The sequence below is a fragment of the Clupea harengus genome, chromosome 5, assembly GCF_900700415.2.
Source record: "Clupea harengus chromosome 5, Ch_v2.0.2, whole genome shotgun sequence".
Taxonomy (NCBI): domain Eukaryota; kingdom Metazoa; phylum Chordata; class Actinopteri; order Clupeiformes; family Clupeidae; genus Clupea; species Clupea harengus.
In genome coordinates, this window is record NC_045156.1 from 6,279,983 (window position 1) to 6,297,891 (window position 17,909).

The window sequence follows — 17,909 nt, forward strand, 5'->3', positions numbered from 1 at the left end:
GCAAGATCTGGTCATTAGGATCAAGCCTTAGGGATGTTTCTTAAGATGACCTTAGGCTGACAATCAATTACAGTCTTGTTGTTTGGCCATAGACCTACAGATAGGGAATGTGCAGTTGAGTTCACATGACAAATTAGCCACTCTAAAAGCTTTTGAAATTCCATTAAAACTCAGTCTAAAAATCAGTGTTCCAGTGCTGCAAGTCTTACCTCTTGTCAAACCACAAATGGGCTTTTTTCAGTACACTGTTGGATGAATACCTCTTTATTAAGAAAATAGATTTAATCAGATGACTTGCAGAATGTTGAACCACGCGCAACGATATCCATGCTTTTTATAGTCCATCGGCTCTGGGCAGATTAAAAAAAACTCATTCACTGCGTTCACACAACATGCATTCCACTTCCGACAGTCTTGTGCGGAACTAAATGGATGGAAACCTTAAAAGTCTTTCATTCCATCATATCAGTGAAATGATCTGATAGCTGTAGTTAGCAGCGTGGTTGCATTCCTTGTGAGCCCGTGTGGAGAGCCGGAGGTCATTGACTCTCCTCAAGCGGGAGACACAGAGGTGGAAGACACGGAGGAGGCCTCGGTTTTGTACGCAGCAGCGGTGGACGCACCTTCCTCTTCCTCGAAGGGGTTCTTGCCACAGCAAAGGGTGGTGATCATGCAGTGGCGGAACTGCCTGTTCATGCACACGTAGATGAGCGGGTTGTAGAGGGCCGAACTCTTGGCGAAGAAGGCGGGTACCGTCATGAAGATGGGCCCAAAGTAGGCGCCCTGGTGCGTGAAGATGTACCAGGCCACACTGGCGTAGGGCACCCAGCACACCAGGAAGGAGATGACCATGATGACCACCATCCGCGAGACCTCGCGCTCGGCCCTCTGCGTGGTCTCTGACTCCTGCTGCAGGGCGGCCGCCTCCTTGACGGTGCACACCAGGCGGCCGTAGCAGAAGCTTATAATGAGAAGCGGGATGCTGAAGTGCACGATGAACATGTAGACCACGAAGGACTCGTTGTTGATGTTGGGCTTGAGGGTGTAGTAGTCGATGCCGCACGAGCACTGCAGGCCCTCGGGGATGTAACGGGACCAGCCATTGAGCGGAGGCATTGAGCAGGTGCTTGCCATCACCCAGGTGAAGGCCACGCCCATGATGGCGTGGTTCTCGCCGAAGCGGAAGTTGCTCATGGGCTTGCAGACGACCACCCAGCGCTCGACGGCCAGCACCACCAGGGACCAGAGTGCGATCTCGCCGCCGTGCGTGGCAAAGAAGCCCTCGATGTTGCAGCCGGTGCGGCCAAAGATGAAGTAGCCGTGTAAAGAGGTGTAAAGGGTGGTAGTGAAGCCGCCCACCACCATGAACAGGTCGGCCACGGCCAAGTTGAGCAGGATGTAGTTGAGCGGCGTTCGCAGCTTCTTGTGCTGGATGGTGACGTAGAGCGTTAGCAAGTTGATGGGGAAGCCAGTGATGATGAGGAAGAGCATGTACGCAGACAGGGAAGCGTAGGCCCAGGGCTCGGCCAGGTAGAACTGCGGGTACTCGTAGGGGCTGCGCACCAGTCCGGTCAGGTTGGACATGGGCACGTAAAAGTCCGGTCCCTCCGTGCCGTTCATGGCTGCCCAAGGTCCTCAACCTGGTCGCCCAGGCGGTCTTGATTTAGCCGAGATGGCAAATGGGTCTTCTGGAAAGGGAGGTGTTGTTTGTTCGAGGACCCTTCAGGGGATGAAGGTGCCAAACATATCTGGTTGGTCAGCATCTGGAGATTAAGGCCATGAGCGGTAATCCAGCCATCACAGCCAGTGCTGTGAATGTATCATGAGGTATCATATAGGTTACACTCGTCATAATCAATTAGTTTGAGATGATCAGGCCTAATCTGCCACAGCAGATTATGGAACATTATCACACATGCTAAGAGCTCCGGTGAGGTTAAAAGAGAAAGTGAATCTGTGACACCCTTCATTATTTACAAACACACACATGCACACATCAACAAAACAGGCCATGCACCATCATAGGATTCATTTCTCAGGTAAAGTGAATGTGCTCGTTTGTTTGAAAATGTGGAGCTACCGCCAACTTTAGTCTGCATTCACATATAAAAGATACCAATACCAATACTGTCCTTTGTCTTGTGAAACTAGTCACATTCTTCTACTGAATTGGTCACACAATTGCCATCTTATGGACAGTTCTGGCAATTGCAGCCAGCCTTAAGGTATTCGGTTATCATTCAGTGGACTTTATTGCGGTGTCGGTACAGGGCACAATGCTCTCACTGCTTTTTCAGGATGGTGGAAGATTGGCTGCTGTGCTAAAATTGAGGTAGCGTGCCCACACAGAGCCCATCAGCATTCATGTCAAGCTCTCGAGCTCTGTCACATCTAATTCAAGGCTGCAGATAGCAGGGATGCATCTGTCAATGTTATAACGGCCAGGGGCGTTTGGATCAATATATTTGCAGCAGCCCATTATTGTTAACCAGTGTGCCAAGGGTAGTTTGCTGTAAAAGCTGCTGAGCTTATTTATTCAGATCCTCCAACAAGCAACTGATGATGTCACTTTCTTCCTGTAGAGCGGTTGGAGGGCTCCCTCTAGTGTTCACAACAGGAAAGGCAGCTCCACAGCTGAAAATAAATGAGTATAACACTATACAATGTCTTCTTCAGAAAGCTACACAACATGATGAAATGAAATGGAAAGCTAGCTTAAATAACTGTGATAGAGGTCCAGAGCTCCAGAACTCTAACTGATGTCCGTATGGGTCTTGAGTGTAGGTGATTCAGCGGAGTGGACACCTGTCGGCAATTACACCAGTCAGTATAATTTCACAAACCTGCCTCTGACTCGGCAGGACAATGGAAGTTACTTGAGATTTTATGGCCCTCTTCCTTCAGACAAGACTGCTTTTAAAAGACTCTTTGAAGTGAACAAGACACGCTCTCAGATGTGCCGTAAAACCATCTCTCTGTGCAAACATCTTTCTTTTTTTATTTTGGGGGTTGGGGTGAAAAATGAATAGTGTTGAGCGAGTAGAGATGTATATTGTGTCCACATGAGAGTGTGTCATCCATGAGGAAGAGGCTTATGTATCCACAATAAAAAATGGATTTATCCCTACACTGCCTTTATCATCAGCCTGAGCATCTGCCAGAATATCCACACACACATCTCTTCCGACAGGGACAAGCCACTTCAAGATCTCGCTTACGACTACGAGTAATATTGCCCAGAATTTCCTGGAAAGCTATCTTGATAATTGACACTAAATGTCAGTTTGCTGGCCAGCAGTCAATCCAATATAAACTTCGGGACCAGGAGAAGAATGTCCATCCTGGTCTTGAAATGAACGAGAGTTGACAGCTGAAGACCTCAGAGAGTTGGACTTTAACACAAGAACCTGTGGTGGGTTGCAGTTGGCTAAGTGACAAAAATGCTGGACACTGGAGGGCTAAGTTATGATGAATCCTGACTCCTGCTGGTACACAATGAAGGAGGACTAGGGTAGAGAGAGAACTCATAATATTATACATCCATCATACTCTTTGTCAGCATGCAGGCTTGCAGTGAAGTTGATGTGGAGAGGGGTGTCTTTAACTGTCACTTGTTGTAACCTTAGGTTAAAAAATGAGCATCCAATATATTATTTTGTAAAAACACCACATAACAGTACTGACTTTGTTTTGAGAAACAGCTTACCTTGGCAAATACACAAAACTATCTAGGAAGGCAGTTGTGAATTCAGGCAATAAACCTCAGTTTTACTAGGTGTTTGTGCAACGTGATGAGTTTTTTAGTGCAGAGATCCAAGGCCTGCCAGCTTGACGTAACTCTGAGGAGTCTGTCGGTCACTTTCCACACCTTGTCATGACCACTTACATCTGCTCTGAGAGAAAAAAAACCCGGATGCAGCTCAATACTTTAAAAGATGTTCCAGATGTTGAACACACTTGCTGGGGATAAATCATTGTTTCTATGTAATGGTAATTAAAAACACTCAGGACATCCACACTGTTGGAACAGAGGAGGGGGGGGGGGGCGCTACAAGGTATGCTAACTGAGGCATGCTAATAGTTAAGGTAGTTGCCAAGACAAACACCCAGACAAGATATACATCTGCTGTTCGGGCCACCGCTAACACTGGAGAGCAGTAAAGATAATACAGAAACTCGTATGTTATAAACATGGTGGACAATGGTGTTTTGTGCGGTCTGGCATTGTTAGCATACTCCAATCTTAGAGTAATGAAGTCCATTTCTTATCCCCGGGGGTGATCTGGACTTTTGGCCCAATAAACAATCCTGAGACTCTGTCCGTCTTTTCTTTTTAAAGATTTCTTTTTGTTTTTCCAGAACAAAACCCTTTTGCCCTCTCAAACAATGAAAACACACTTCACACTGACCAACACCGATCCGATCGTACACTTCCTCCTCTCTCTCTCTTGGTCTTTGTTGACTGAGAAATGAAGGGGGGTGGAGGGGGTCTTTCTTCCAGACAGGCTCTGCTGAGGATTGCCTGATGGTCCAGACTCCATCCAGACCACCACTCAGGCCTCTCAGTGATGGATGAGGAGATCTTATGAAGTGTCTGTCCTTGTGAGGTCTATTTACCAGCTCTGAGTGCCAGCTGGGTAACCCCCCCCCCCCCCCCCCCCCCACACACACACACACACACACACACACACACCAAACAGCCCCAAACAATGTAGCTTCAGTTGCTGTCTCCTTCGTCTGGATCAGTCAAGCAATCATTGGTTTCCAATCTTGTCACAAATGACAACACGTTCCCAGAGGAAACCCGTCACCACCGTATATCTTAGTCGAATGCTTAGTCAACTTAGTCATGTCTCTGACAGGTAAGCACTGAAATGAAAAGGCATGACAACTACAGTATAACTTGTTTTATTATACCATGGTGTCTTCGGTTATTGGCATGTGCTTATACAGTTACCTATTCCTGTAAAGCTACATGGTAACTGGTCCTTTGATGAAGTGCAGTTCATATGGAGAGAGGTTGTGCAAACGCTGTTTCTGACAGTGTACATTCCACAATATCATGAACTAAGAAAACACAGCAGAAGATTCATAGCTTGTCCCACATCCCAACCTCTCCCCTGCAGCGCTCTACAATAATTCAACCACAGACAGCTAGCGGTGCCATTTTTAAACTATGTACCACAAAAATATATCGTCTGTCTGTCCCAGAATCAGACCCAGACTCAGGCATTCAGACTCTCGTCAGCTCCGGTCTTCCCTTATTTTAGATGAGTGGGGGTTCCTTCCTAGAATCCATTGATTCATCTTTTTTTTTTTTTTTTTTAGTTTGTCTTTGGATTCAGGTCATACGGTAAACCAGGGTGGGTGATACTGCATCAGAGGTGGTCCGCGGAAGACTACACCCCGCGGAAGACTACACCCCCCGGTGTGACAATGAATGCCTTGCGGGGTGGAAGTACATGTGTAGGTGGACACAATGGCTGACGGGGGTGTAGGGTGGAGAGTGGGACATCCAGGTTTGGCTGAGCAAGCGTCCCCACCTCGCCAAGGCATGTGTTGCGTAATCCGAAACTAGTAAATCTACACGTTTGGGAAGTCGCTGGGTGGGGGGGGGGGGGGTTAAAGCTGCCCAAGGGAAACGGGAAGAGGCAGTGTTGTCCTTGACGCGGTGTGACTGTGCGCGTCTGACGCAGCTCGAGGTGACGTCACGCTCATCCGCTTGTTTCCTCCAGACCCAGGGTTCTCCGTGGCTGGCTCTGGAACTGTGGGAAAAGGCCTCTGAGCATGCCCAGTGGGCCGCCAACAGTGCACTCAGAGGACAGGACGCACACCTCAGGGGAGAAAGCCCAGATCCCAGTCAGAGTTCCTGCCTGACAGGAGTGGAGAAATAGAAGCACATGAACACACATCACATCTGACTGCAAGCACTACTTTATGCATCTCTGTGCCTGTACTTCTTTCATTATGCCTTTAAGTAGGTTAAAGCTATTTTTTCCCTTGTGAACAAAATCGGAGAGACAATAATTCTTTTAGGTTTTTTTTTGTTCTCAAGCTCTGTTTGAGAGCTTGTCTCTCTGCGTGTGTGTGTGTGTGTCTGTTTGTGTGTGGAGAAACAATTCAGCTACATTATTTGGCTGCCCTCTCCCTGGTAGCTAATGGGATATTTATGCTGCTGATCCTTTAGTTTAGGATAAAAGTATTACATCCATAAATACATGTGAGCATGGTACAATATTTCATACGTTCACACAGCCATGGGTCTGCCTTGACATTACGCAGGCCCTGGGAATTCCTCAAACAGTTCCCGTCTCTTACACACTTACACACTTACACACACACACACACACACACACTGCGTATGTGCCTGGGCCTGACCGCACTTTGCCGACGTGGAATATCTTTGTGACGTTGCTGCACGACGCTCTTGCACAAGGTGACGTCCACAAACCCGTCCGTTTTTTTCAAAGCATCTGAGACCATGCCAGAGGGCCTCTTGAGAGTTGCACAACCAGGGCCATTACTCTAAGACATACAAGCAAGGCCCGCACCATAATTCGGTCACTCTCTTGTTATTGTTTTTGTTCGCAGCCAAGTGTTCTGGCTCTCAGGGATTTCACTGTGTGCCTTACTCTAGTCACACTGTTTCTTCCAGTAAAACATGTCACAGTAGCACGTCAGTGTCCACTTATTCACCAAGGAGTAGCATTACTAATGGTATTGTTTAATTTACACATGCTCTAACCTGATAGAGAAGACAAAATGTTCAAAACAAAACAGAGTTCTGCTGTTTACAAACCTCCAGTTCTCCTCCACTTGAAAATGACATTCCACATGAACATGTATCTAAAGTGGGTTTTTACTGGAGGGGTGTGTAATATAGCAATGAGCCAACAACCTGAGGGGAAAACTACACAATGGAGCTACCATAATGTACACTACAAACGTACAGACTGGGCCTAGTATAAGGTTTCAATTAATTTTTTTTTGTTTGTTTCATGACCTAACACAGTGCATCTCAGCGCTGAAGTCATTCTAACTGTGTGGAGTTGCTGTATAACTTTGATGAGGTGACCCCAAGGAACCTCTTTAACCCTTGAGTTGTAAACGAATTGACCCTGTCTGCGCACAAAGGCTTGATAGAAGTCTTCGGGTGATCCTGCTACGCAGTTGGTCTTAAAGTGAGAAGATGATGTCGGTACGCACTAATCCCACTCATGGCCTGACCTGTAATCTCCTCTGGGATGTTTTGTGACCTTTCAACCCTGATGAGGAAAAAAGACGTCAAGGTGCATGTTTTCGCTTTAACGAGACGGATGTGATCCATCAAGCAGCGACGGCAGGTCATAAACGGCTCCAGAGGACGTGAACGTGCACGCAGGAGAGTGCGTAGAATGTCCTCTGTAACACAGACACAGACCCTCGCAAAAAAAAACCACACACACACACACACACACACACAAGCTTTGAAGTGGACAGCCAGCCATCACGGCCGACCCAGATGAGCTCATCCAGGGGCCTGCCGAAGCCAGATGAGCAGGAGATTTATGGAGCGCGCTTCTTCTGAACCTGCTCCTCTTGCTCCTCCTGCTCCTTCTGCTCCATCCCACCCTGCCCCACCTGATAAGACAAGGGGGCTCCCGTGCTTCGTCCGCTGTCCGCCCGGGGGCCCGAGACAGGCCTGTGATGTCATAAACCCTCATCAGCAAAACTGCTGCTGGCCGTCTGGCGATCGCACGTGCATCTGGGGGTTCAGAGAGGAGTCGGGGTCTGGGCGATACGGAGACCAGAGGAGGATTAAAGGGGAGAGAGGCTGGAGAGGGGGGGGGATGTTGGAGGGGAGACTCAGACTGACTTTTCAAACCCACTGCTCCATCCCTCCCCGAACCCCCACAGAGGCCCTGTTTGCTGCCTCAGCAGAAGGCAGTTGCTCCCCTCCCCACTCTGCCAAAATTCCCCCTTACGCTGTGCCTGATGTCATTCTCAATAGAACAGGGAGGACAGCGGAGAGAAAGAGAGAGAGAGAGAGAGAGAGAGAGAGAGAGAGAGAGAGAAGTAAACGAGTAAGAGCGCGAGTGAGGAAAGAGAAGAAAAGGGGCTAATGTATTTCTTCCTGACTCTCCTGTCTTTTATCTGGCTGTCATGCTATTAATTAAGCAGGAGTGTTTTCATTAAAGCGCATTCTCCGGATGCTAACGCTATCAGCGCTGTACAATGGAGCGCGGCGCCCTGGCCGGCCAGGGGTGCGAGGGGAGTGAGCTGGGGGGGGGGGGGGGCTGCGTGAGTGAAGACAGACACCCCCATCCCCTGGATCCCCAGCAGAGGCGGACGTGGGAGAGCTAGGGGTAGGGGGAGGGCTGAGAGAGAGAGACACCGGGCATGTCTTTCATTCCCATGGGAGGTATGAGCGGGTCCATGGCTGCACAGATACAAACAGATGCTGACTCATGCATGCACACACACACACACACACACACACACACACACACACACACACACACACACACACACCCCTACACGTGCATAACCACCCATACTCAGTCACACACACAAACATATAGGGGACACATACTCCCTTTTTGAGGAATTAATGTGCTGCAGGTGCAGGCATTCGGGGGTCGAACTGTAGTAATGCGCTTGAACTCCGGAGCCAAAGAAAGAGGGGGTTTTAACGTCCTGGAGCAGTGAACTGGCAGCTGCTTCTCCTCTCCTCTCGCTCACATAAGCAGGAAGAGCTGAGCAAAAGATGAGAGATGGGGAGAGACAGTTTGTTTTCATCTCCTCCCATGTCTTGATTGTATGCATACGTGTATGTGTGTGTGCGTGTGCGTGTGTGTGTGAGTGTTTGAGTGGGTGTGTGCCTGTGAGTGTGTGTGCGTGTGTGTATGTGTGTCTGTTTGGTCATACACACCTGTGTCTGTTCATGGCCTCTGCGTCATCCCCCACCCCAGGTATGTGTCGTGCTGCAGTGACTCATGAAAGCGGGGAGTTCTGTCCATCTGTATGGCCACGCAGGGCTACCCTCTCATGTGAAGGCTGCATGAGGCCCGTGCTGTGGGGATACAAACACAATGGCTTTCAGTCCTGGACCACTGGGACTGGCTGTTATCAGTCACATAGCTTTGCCTGTTACTTTCTTTACATCTGGTCTCTGCACTTCAGCAACAGCCCACGTTGATTCTTCAAACAGACACACAAACACACAAACACACACACATACACACACACACACACACCTCCCCTCCGTAATGAAGCATTCAGGGGGGATTATCTTTTAGCTGGGGCTGGCATGGGAAGAGCTGGAGCTGGAGGGACCCTGGGCAGTCTGTTCCTCAGACACACGCGTTCCGAAGCCCCATCCAGAGCGCAACACACAGGTGAGGTGACAAAGCCCCCAGCCCAGCAGGAAGACTATGAGCACTGAGCCAGCATCTGGACTTCAGTGAAGAAACTGGCTGAATCAGTCTGTGGCTGGACACATTGTGCCATGTGTTGTTAAGTGTATTTACCCTGATATTTCATGCACTTCCGCGGCCAGTGACGCAACACTTAAAACACGTTGGATTTACAACAGACTGATAGTTAGTGAAACCCACACCCTTGGCCTTTGATGATTATGCACTTATGGAGCAGATGTGACCTTTCAGGGAGGCATCTGGTGTCTCCTAATGCAGCCCTGACTCCTCTGATGACCTCAGCGGTACCTATTCCTCATTGGTCGACAGGGGTGATGGCCTCTCTACTGTTGTTTTAAGTTATTAGTGCTCTCACAGACTAATTTCATTTCCTGATGTTATCAACAAACAGCCAGAAAGAAGAACAAGAAACGAGAAATAAATATGTAAAAAGCGGACTGGATAAAGATCTGCAGTTTGACATCTGTATATTTTCTACATTTAATGAGAATAAATAGTAGAAGTATGTAGTTGCATATCGAAAGAGCTGCTCATTTTAGTCATGTTAATCAAAGAAATTAAGTCTAGTATTGCATTCCGATGTTGAATTCTGGCCAAGTTAACGACTGAATCCCTTTCACTGATCATTCTTCAGGGAATGCCAGTCGCTGGTTGCCAAGAGTGCTGCCTCTAATCTTCATCTAATTTCATCTGAAAATGAAAAGCAAACCAAATTCATACTGTGAGTCTGCCCTCACACTCCACTATGATGCCCTTTCTCAGGGTGGTGCCATGTATACTAAGACACACAAAGGCCAGGATATGGAAACCAGCGATAAAATAAAAAGTGCAAAAAAAAATGTATACCTTACAGAACCTAAGATAAACCTCCTATAAAAACGATTTAGGTCAAATCCCCCCGAGCTTGCACTTTTATGTACATCCACTAAGCACCATCATTCTTCCTTCCACTCTACTAAAACAATGTTTACAGAACACTGAAGTCTTCCCTCCTCCGGACTTCACAACTAAGGGCACCTCTCACTTCTCAACATGTCCGGCGCTCACATATATGTAGAGTGGGGTGGCACACCTTGGTGGTGCAGTGGTGAGAGTCACCACTTGTGGTTGGCCCGGGTTTCGATCCCCAATCCCCGCAGGTTGTCTGTAAGTCACTTTGGATAAAAGTGTCTGCTAAATACCTGACCTTTATCTTGAGAGCAGCATGTGTTCGTAGATGGAGGGGTCTCCTGTCCTCCATCTACGAACACATGCTGCTCTCAAGATAAAGGTCAGGTATTTAGCAGACATGTCCTGCACACATACTCCCCGTCCTTGTGTCCTGCACTAATGGCAGTGAGGGGAGTTCAGAGGCTTTGGCCCCTGCACAGCAAACTCGTCACACAATGAGGCCTTCATTTCGCATGTGTTGAGGGACATGGAGCAGTTCTCTGAGTAGGCCTGACTGGAAGCTCGCCCGCTCTGCACCTGACGCGTCCGCAGCCAACCCTGCTCTGTCAGTGTGAGCTCATTTCATCCCCTGTGCAGTTTTGCCTGTGCGGTTCTCGCCAATATTGCGTGACCGTGGAATGTAAAATAATAATAGTGCACAGGGAGGGAAAAATACTGAGAGCTTAATCGGAGGTGAGTAACCGCCCCCCCCTCCCCACACTCCTCCCTTTCTTTCCCTGCTCTGACTAATCCAGGTGCTGACAGAAAGAGCTGATTTTTTTTGTGCCGGGGTTTACAGGACGTGTTTTGAAACAACCTCTCTGATGGGAAAGATCGGATGCACCATGGGAGGCTGACTTCCCTGTTTTCCCACATCAGTGGCTGCTCTGTGTGTGTGTGTGTGTGTGTGTGTGTGTGTGTGTGTGTGTGTGTGTGTGTGTGTGTGTGTGTGCGCGTGCGTGCGTGCGTGCGTGTGTGTGTGTGTATGTGTTAGTCTGAAAGAGAGAGTGTGTGCAGAGAGACTGTGTATGTTTCTGTTGAGAGCACCTTTTGTGCACATCTGTTCGTAAAAAAAATCTGTGCTTTTATGTGCAGCGTGCAACATGTTTTCTGGGTGTATGTGTTTTTTGTTTTTTTTCTGCAGCACAAACCAACAACTAGCTATGTGTACCTTTCTATTACCTCCTCTCAGTGGGATCCCACTGGTGCAGGTTGCCTTGATCAGTTCCCCTGTGACATGCTGCACCATGCTGTGCAGTGAAGCCCCAGCCTGTTTGTTTGGTTCGTGGCAGTGCGGTGCGTTCCCATGCTAAACAGCTCATGCTGACTGACCCTTCCGCTCGTTCCTCAGACAGCAGTTGTATCTGTGTCAGCAGAATGGTTTTTGTCACTCTGTTTGTGTATGTGAATCGAGGCCTTGTTTATGTGTGTGTGTCTGTCTGTGTGTGTGTGTGTGTGTCTGCGTGAGCATGTTGTCTTGTGTGTACATGTGTACGTGAGCAAGTAGTCTCGCGTGTGTGTGTGTGTGTTTGTGTGTGGGTGTGCGAGTGTGCTATAGGGTAAGTGATTGTGTGTGTGTGTGTGTGTGTGTGTGTGTGTGTGTGTGTGTGTGTGTGTGTGTGTGCGTGCGTGCGTGCGTGCGTGCGTGCGTGCGTGCGTGCGTGCGTGTGCGTGTGCGTGTGCGTGTGCGTGTGCGTGTGCGTGTGTGTGTGTGTGCGTGTGCGTGTGTGTGTGTGTGTGTGACAGTCTATTTGTGTGGGAGCCTGTGCGACTGTCCGCTGAGTCTGCATTCATGTTTGTGGCTTACCTCCCTGCTGGGTTTATAAGGCTTTGATGCTGTACATGGGGAATGAGAAAAGCACTTTGGTTAAAACTGGCCCTTTTTTTTCCCACATCCTCAACACCAGACACAGCTGCGCTGTGAGCTCATCCTTAAGAGATGGTTCTGGGGGCCCAACAACGCCGCATTCTTTCGTACAGTCAATTAAAAAAACACACTAACACCTAACACCATCTTCATTTTCACTGGAGGCTTTGAAACAAAAAATATCCATCCATCCAATAAAAAGTCCATTAGCACAAGGCAAATCCATTTTATAAGACCTCTTTGGTTCAATATAATATATGGGCCATTCTACCGAATTGGTGCAAAGTGTGGTCCCACAACAAGAAAAACTTTTTACAAAACACTTAAGTATTCAGACATAAATATTTATTAAGAATATGTTATGGTCTATTTAAACCCAAGACATTAAATGAGATAGGGATAAGCTAAATATATACAAAATCGTCATTTATAGGGTACTTTCTATTGGGAAGTAGCTGTCCCCAACCCTGACATCTAAATTTCAATTTCTGTAAATAACACTTTTTACATTTTTTTTATTTTTTTCAATGATCTAATTTCAAAGATCTTTATGATTAAGTTTAAACCGAACTTGGAAGATTTAGATTTATTGTGGGTTTAATTGAAAAAAAATAAACTATGCTCAAAAAATCGTGTCCATAGTTTTCATGTCACTACCAAAACAAAGGAGTTTTAGTCCATTGGCTGAGCCTGGTTTTTAGCCACACCCCTGCATTTATAACCAGGCAGTTGCATCCCTGTCCCTCATGGCTGAATGGTAAGTAGCTAGATCCCATACTTTTGATATAACTGTGTTCCAAAGTCTGAAAATCAGTGTGTAACCTTAAGAATGGTCACTACCGAACACATATTTTTCTTCAATTAAGTAAACTTTTTGGGGTTTTATGCAAAGTATTATGTTTGTTTGTGTGTACACCTCTTCAAAGATTTGTTTGCTAGCCATGTACTTGCTAGAATTATTTATTTATGCTCAAAGTTAGCTAGAATTGTCACTACCGAAACAGTCACACTACCAAAACATATGGTAAAGTTTTGGTAGTGACATGATCGTTTCGGTAGTGACAAAATGGAATGGTAAGATGAATTGTATAAATTGAACTTTGAAATTCTGTAAAAATTTCATTTTTATTGATTTCATTGTGAAAACCTTCAAGAAATATTTGTAAAAATACTCTTCAGAGAAGGGAAGGAAACACAATCTGAACAGGTTAATAATAATACTCTTTTACCATAGTGTATTACTATTTTTCGGTAGTGACAATTTTTGGGAGAGGAAAAACATTCCAACACATTCTGAAAATAAATAAATAAATAAATAAAAATTGACGGTTCTTTTACTAGACATGTGTGCTTTAGATATGGTTCAATATACAAACGGACAAAGTTTTGGGAATAAAATATACAAATTTTCAAAATAATTCCAACCTGACTTTGCACCAATTCGGTAGAATGGCCCATATATAGGATTTGACATTGACCCTTCAGTGTGGTGGTGTGGCTGGCTCATGGCGGTGGGTGGACACTGCACTGAGTGTTTGAGGTGAGTGTGTAATTGCCATAATAGTTCATGTGGCGGGGTCATGGCGGGCACCCTTATATAAGTCGCCCAACACAAGTGTTCTTTGATTAACATACACTGACCGAGACAAGCAGGAGATTGATATCTGAAGAGTGAAACTGACTGTGGCGAGTTCTTAAGAGCCTCATTACAGTAATGTGATTTAAGACTTGTAGTGGATCTCAGCAAAGTCAGACGAGAGACAGAGAGAGAGAGGGAGGGAGAGAGAGAGGGGAGGGGGGTGAAAAACATGGGCTGTTTTCTTTCCACCAGGAGAAGCGGAGTGGTCTTGGATCAGCTAGTCTGAAAAGCGAAATGATTTTACTGCTCCGGCATGCTCTTAAAACCTGCTCAATTACCCCGCCGACAACAAAGGGTTATTTTTAAGTGAATGCACAGGCCTCTGCAAAACACGGGCGCTCGTCCTTGACCTGTAGCGCCGCCCCACCCCGCCCCGCGTGGGAGCACCTTCCTCCACCTCAGAGAGAGACCCAGCCCTGCCGACTGGACGCACTTTCACACAATGCAGTGCGAAAGCCGGAAGGGGCAGGAAGGAAGAATTAATAATACGTCCGCCATAGAAAATGCCGACGCGAGGGCTCGTATCTTTGGCCGAAGACATCCGTTTATTCAATCAACTGCTGCTTAATCCATCATAGCATGTCAGTGCACTCCACTCTCTTTTCAACCTTTTCCTCCCTCTCCTTCTTAAAATGTTATTCAAACATAAGTATGTGTGTGTGTGTGTGTGTGTGTGTGTGTGTGTGTGAGAGAGAGAGTGAGTGTGAGAGTGAGTCTGTGTGTGTGTGTGTGTGTGTGTGTGTGTGTGAGTGTGAGTGTGTGAGTGTGAGTGTGAGTGTGAGTGTGAGTGTGAGTGTGAGTGTGAGTGTGAGTGTGAGTGTGAGTGTGTGTATGTGTGTGAGTGTTTTCATATTTCTCATTGCCCACCAACCAAGCCCCAAATGTTTTAAACACGTGAAAGCACTCTGTTGCAAATTTAACAACATTTATGCTAGATGCATCCCATGCCAAGAGGAGTGGACCAATCCCCATTTTGCACCATTTATGACCCCATCTCAAGGTGGAGGTTGGGGTCGGGGGGCAGGAAGGGTGCTCTGGGGCAACTGGGACTTACGTCTGGGATAGTTTAACATTTCACAGACAGATCCAACCTTACGATGTCATGTGCTGTGTTGCCTTGCTGGTGATCTTGGAGACATTCCTTGAGGGTTTTTTTGTGTGTCTGAGACTGGGAGTCAGGGCTGTGGTCATGCCATATGACTTAAAAGGATGTGCATAATTTAAAAATCTTAATTGCCAAATTCAGCACAGAGGATCCAGCCTGAGGAAACCCCAGTGTGCTCCTTTGCTGAGGTCTGCGCTGATTTGCACTGGCTTTTCTTGAGCGTGAGTGGGAAAGCCATGAAACACAACCCCAAATCACTGGTGTTGCATGCCCTGCCTTTTTCAGTGTTTGTCTGTCTTAATACTTTTGTATCTGTCTCTGTCTCTCTGGAAATAGGATAGTTGTCAGGAAAAACATCCCAAACACGCAGTGAATTAGTGTGCGGTGGCATCACTGAATAATTATATTAAGAGCAGCCGTGATATGCTACGATTTTAGATGTTTTCCCACAGTTTTGAAAGGCTTTGAACTCATGAAATCCGAGGCATGTTATAGTTATGAAACAATAACATCTAAAAGATGGCCACCCAATGGGGACACCTCATGGGTCGGGGTTTGTTTTCTGCATGGTCACAAACAACGTAAAAAAAAAAAAAAAAACATCTTCATGGCTTAATTCAAGGATCTCAGAGCACCTGCCAGTTGAAAGAGGATAGAGTAATTGAGTTCTGTTAATAGTGAGTCAGGGCAAGGGTAACGAGAAACCTAAACAACCGACTACAGGTTTAGTATGGCATAGTATAGCATAATTACAGTTGGTATGGACCGATCAACTAGTGAAAAGTTAAAAGTGTTTTAAATGTTTTAAACAAGAGCTCTGATCAAAATAAAAATAAAACATTTTAATATTTAAGGTGAACTGATCGAATGCTTCAGAAAAAAAGCTATGCAACAGCTGATGTACATCTGTTTGTTATTAAAAGTTAAATGGTAGGCTTTTTTTTCCATCGTCAATGGGGGGTCTGCCATGAAATGTTTGGGAATAGCTCAAGCTGTTTGCCAACCCTGTCTTTATACTGGCCACCTACTGAAGAGAATGCACCTGCATTTTAAGGCAAACCTGACCTGGGGATCTGAAACCACATGTATCATTAAAGGCAAGGTTTGCAACACAAATACCTCTAATGTCTTTCTCTCTCTCTCTCTCTCTCTCTCCCCATCCCTACCTCCACTCCCCCTTTGTCTGGTGACAGTACTTGAGAGGATTTTGACTGTCACCATTGGTGTTCAGATAAGCCACCCTTTGTCTCCATGGGATCAGATCACAGCAGACAAAATAACCTGGTGCTTGGCTCCATTGTTCTAAGGAATCTTGGCTTCTATATTCAGCCCCAATTTACTCCAGTCTAACTTCTCTCTCGCTCTCTCTCTCTTCTCAATAATGTTCTCTCACTCTTAGGCCCACACCCTTTTAGTCTTCCTCCTTGTGCTCTGTTGAGAAATCCAAAGAGGGAAAAGTCCACATGTTGGATGAGACAAGAGCATCACACAGGTGGCCTAGCAGACAGACCGCAAACATGATAGAGGGCAAGCTTCATAAATCAGTTGGCAGATATATTTTTAGTGTATTTACACAACATTTACACAAAAGCGTATTTAGTCTACATTCAACATCAAAAAAAAATGAAATCCAACTAGATAATAAACACAGGCTTTGAACGGAAGGATTAAAGGTTGCTTTTTGGACTTAGACAGCAGGTAAACAGGAACATTAGCAGGACCATGGAGATTTGACATCCGCATCCTGTATTTACAATTTTAGTCTGCTTTCCTGACAAAAAAAAATCAAGAAATATCTTGGAATCGAGCAATTGGTTCTTGGACATTAAGATGTTCCACAGCATCTGTTGCATGTACCCATACACCATAATCAGCTGTGTCTGATGTCCCTAGGCATCGGTCCAATGCTGATAGGTTCCTTTTCCCATGACTCTGGGAGTCTTAATTGTATAGGGCAGTCACCTCAATATTTACAAGCACTCTGTTGCCCTCCACCCCTGTTCCATCTGCCTCCTTCCCCTCCGCTGTTGGAGACCAGAGAGCGACGTCTGTGTTGTCCTCGTTTCATCCACCCGGTCCACTTCCTGTGACTTGAGGCACAGGCTCAGAGGCTCAGGCGAGGGGGCGTCCATGGCCCAGGGAGGTGAGGAAGTCCCATGGCCTCGTGGGACCTCATCATATTGGGATCTGGGGGGCATCTCTGGCCTGTCGTCCCACGGCTGCCAGCTTTATCATCAGCATCATCTGCGCGGCCCCGAACAAAGTGCTCTCGACTGTCCTCGGGATAATTGGGTGGGATAGAGACAGCGCACACGGAAGTGCGTATTCCTGTTTGGAGAGATACTGCAAGCACTGGGTGGTAAACGTGTCATATCAGAGTGTGCTTAATATGCCCATTTTAATGGGGGGATGCTGGGGAAGATGCACACAGTGTGAATGCCACATCTCCACCAGAAGTCAGCGGAATCTGTTTTGAATGTGGTCTGGTATTTCTCTTTTCTGTTTTTTTTTCACCTTTCGGCAGATGCATTCCATGTAATTTCATGTACTTGAAAAGCATGAGGCAATTGCCAAGCAGGGTTTCCGCTTTCAGAAATTGCCAGAGATCTTCAATTAATTGCATATTAGCTGCGCTCACAAACAGCTCCGGCTGAGCCGAGATGTGAATTTGATCTACCGCAGTCTCCGAAAGACGTGCATGTATAAAACTACATGACACTTACTGTCAGGTAAGATTTGGGCCTGGACTGATGATCATGTCACAACCTGAGGCAGTATCTGGGAGTTCATCATATAAGGAATGCCAGCTTTAAAATACCAGGAATGAGCCACAAGCAAATATACACTTACAGTGAACAAGCAAATGAAAAGAATAGAATATATAATATAAGAAATATACGGCAGGTGTATGTTCAGATTGGCAAAGCTCGCAGGAGACACTTGTATGTAAAT

The 17,909-nt window shown here is 46.5% G+C and overlaps 1 protein-coding gene and 1 long non-coding RNA gene across 2 annotated transcripts in view; both read right to left on the bottom strand.

Moving 5' to 3' along the window:
• Positions 1-451: 451 nt before the first annotated feature.
• Positions 452-4,148, bottom strand: rhol (rhodopsin, like). Its single transcript, XM_031567479.2, has one exon. It carries the CDS (start codon positions 1,618-1,620, stop codon positions 553-555), a length of 1,068 nt encoding a protein of 355 aa, XP_031423339.1. The 5' UTR covers positions 1,621-4,148; the 3' UTR covers positions 452-552.
• A 744-nt stretch (positions 4,149-4,892) lies between these two features.
• The window catches only part of LOC116220496, a 31,253-nt gene continuing 18,236 nt past the window's right edge, over positions 4,893-17,909 (bottom strand). Inside the window, exons 2-4 of the long non-coding RNA XR_004163686.2 lie at positions 8,912-9,052; positions 8,573-8,735; positions 4,893-5,873 (exon numbers count right to left, since the gene is read on the bottom strand). This is a non-coding gene — a long non-coding RNA (uncharacterized LOC116220496). The remainder of the gene's footprint in view (positions 5,874-8,572; positions 8,736-8,911; positions 9,053-17,909) is intronic.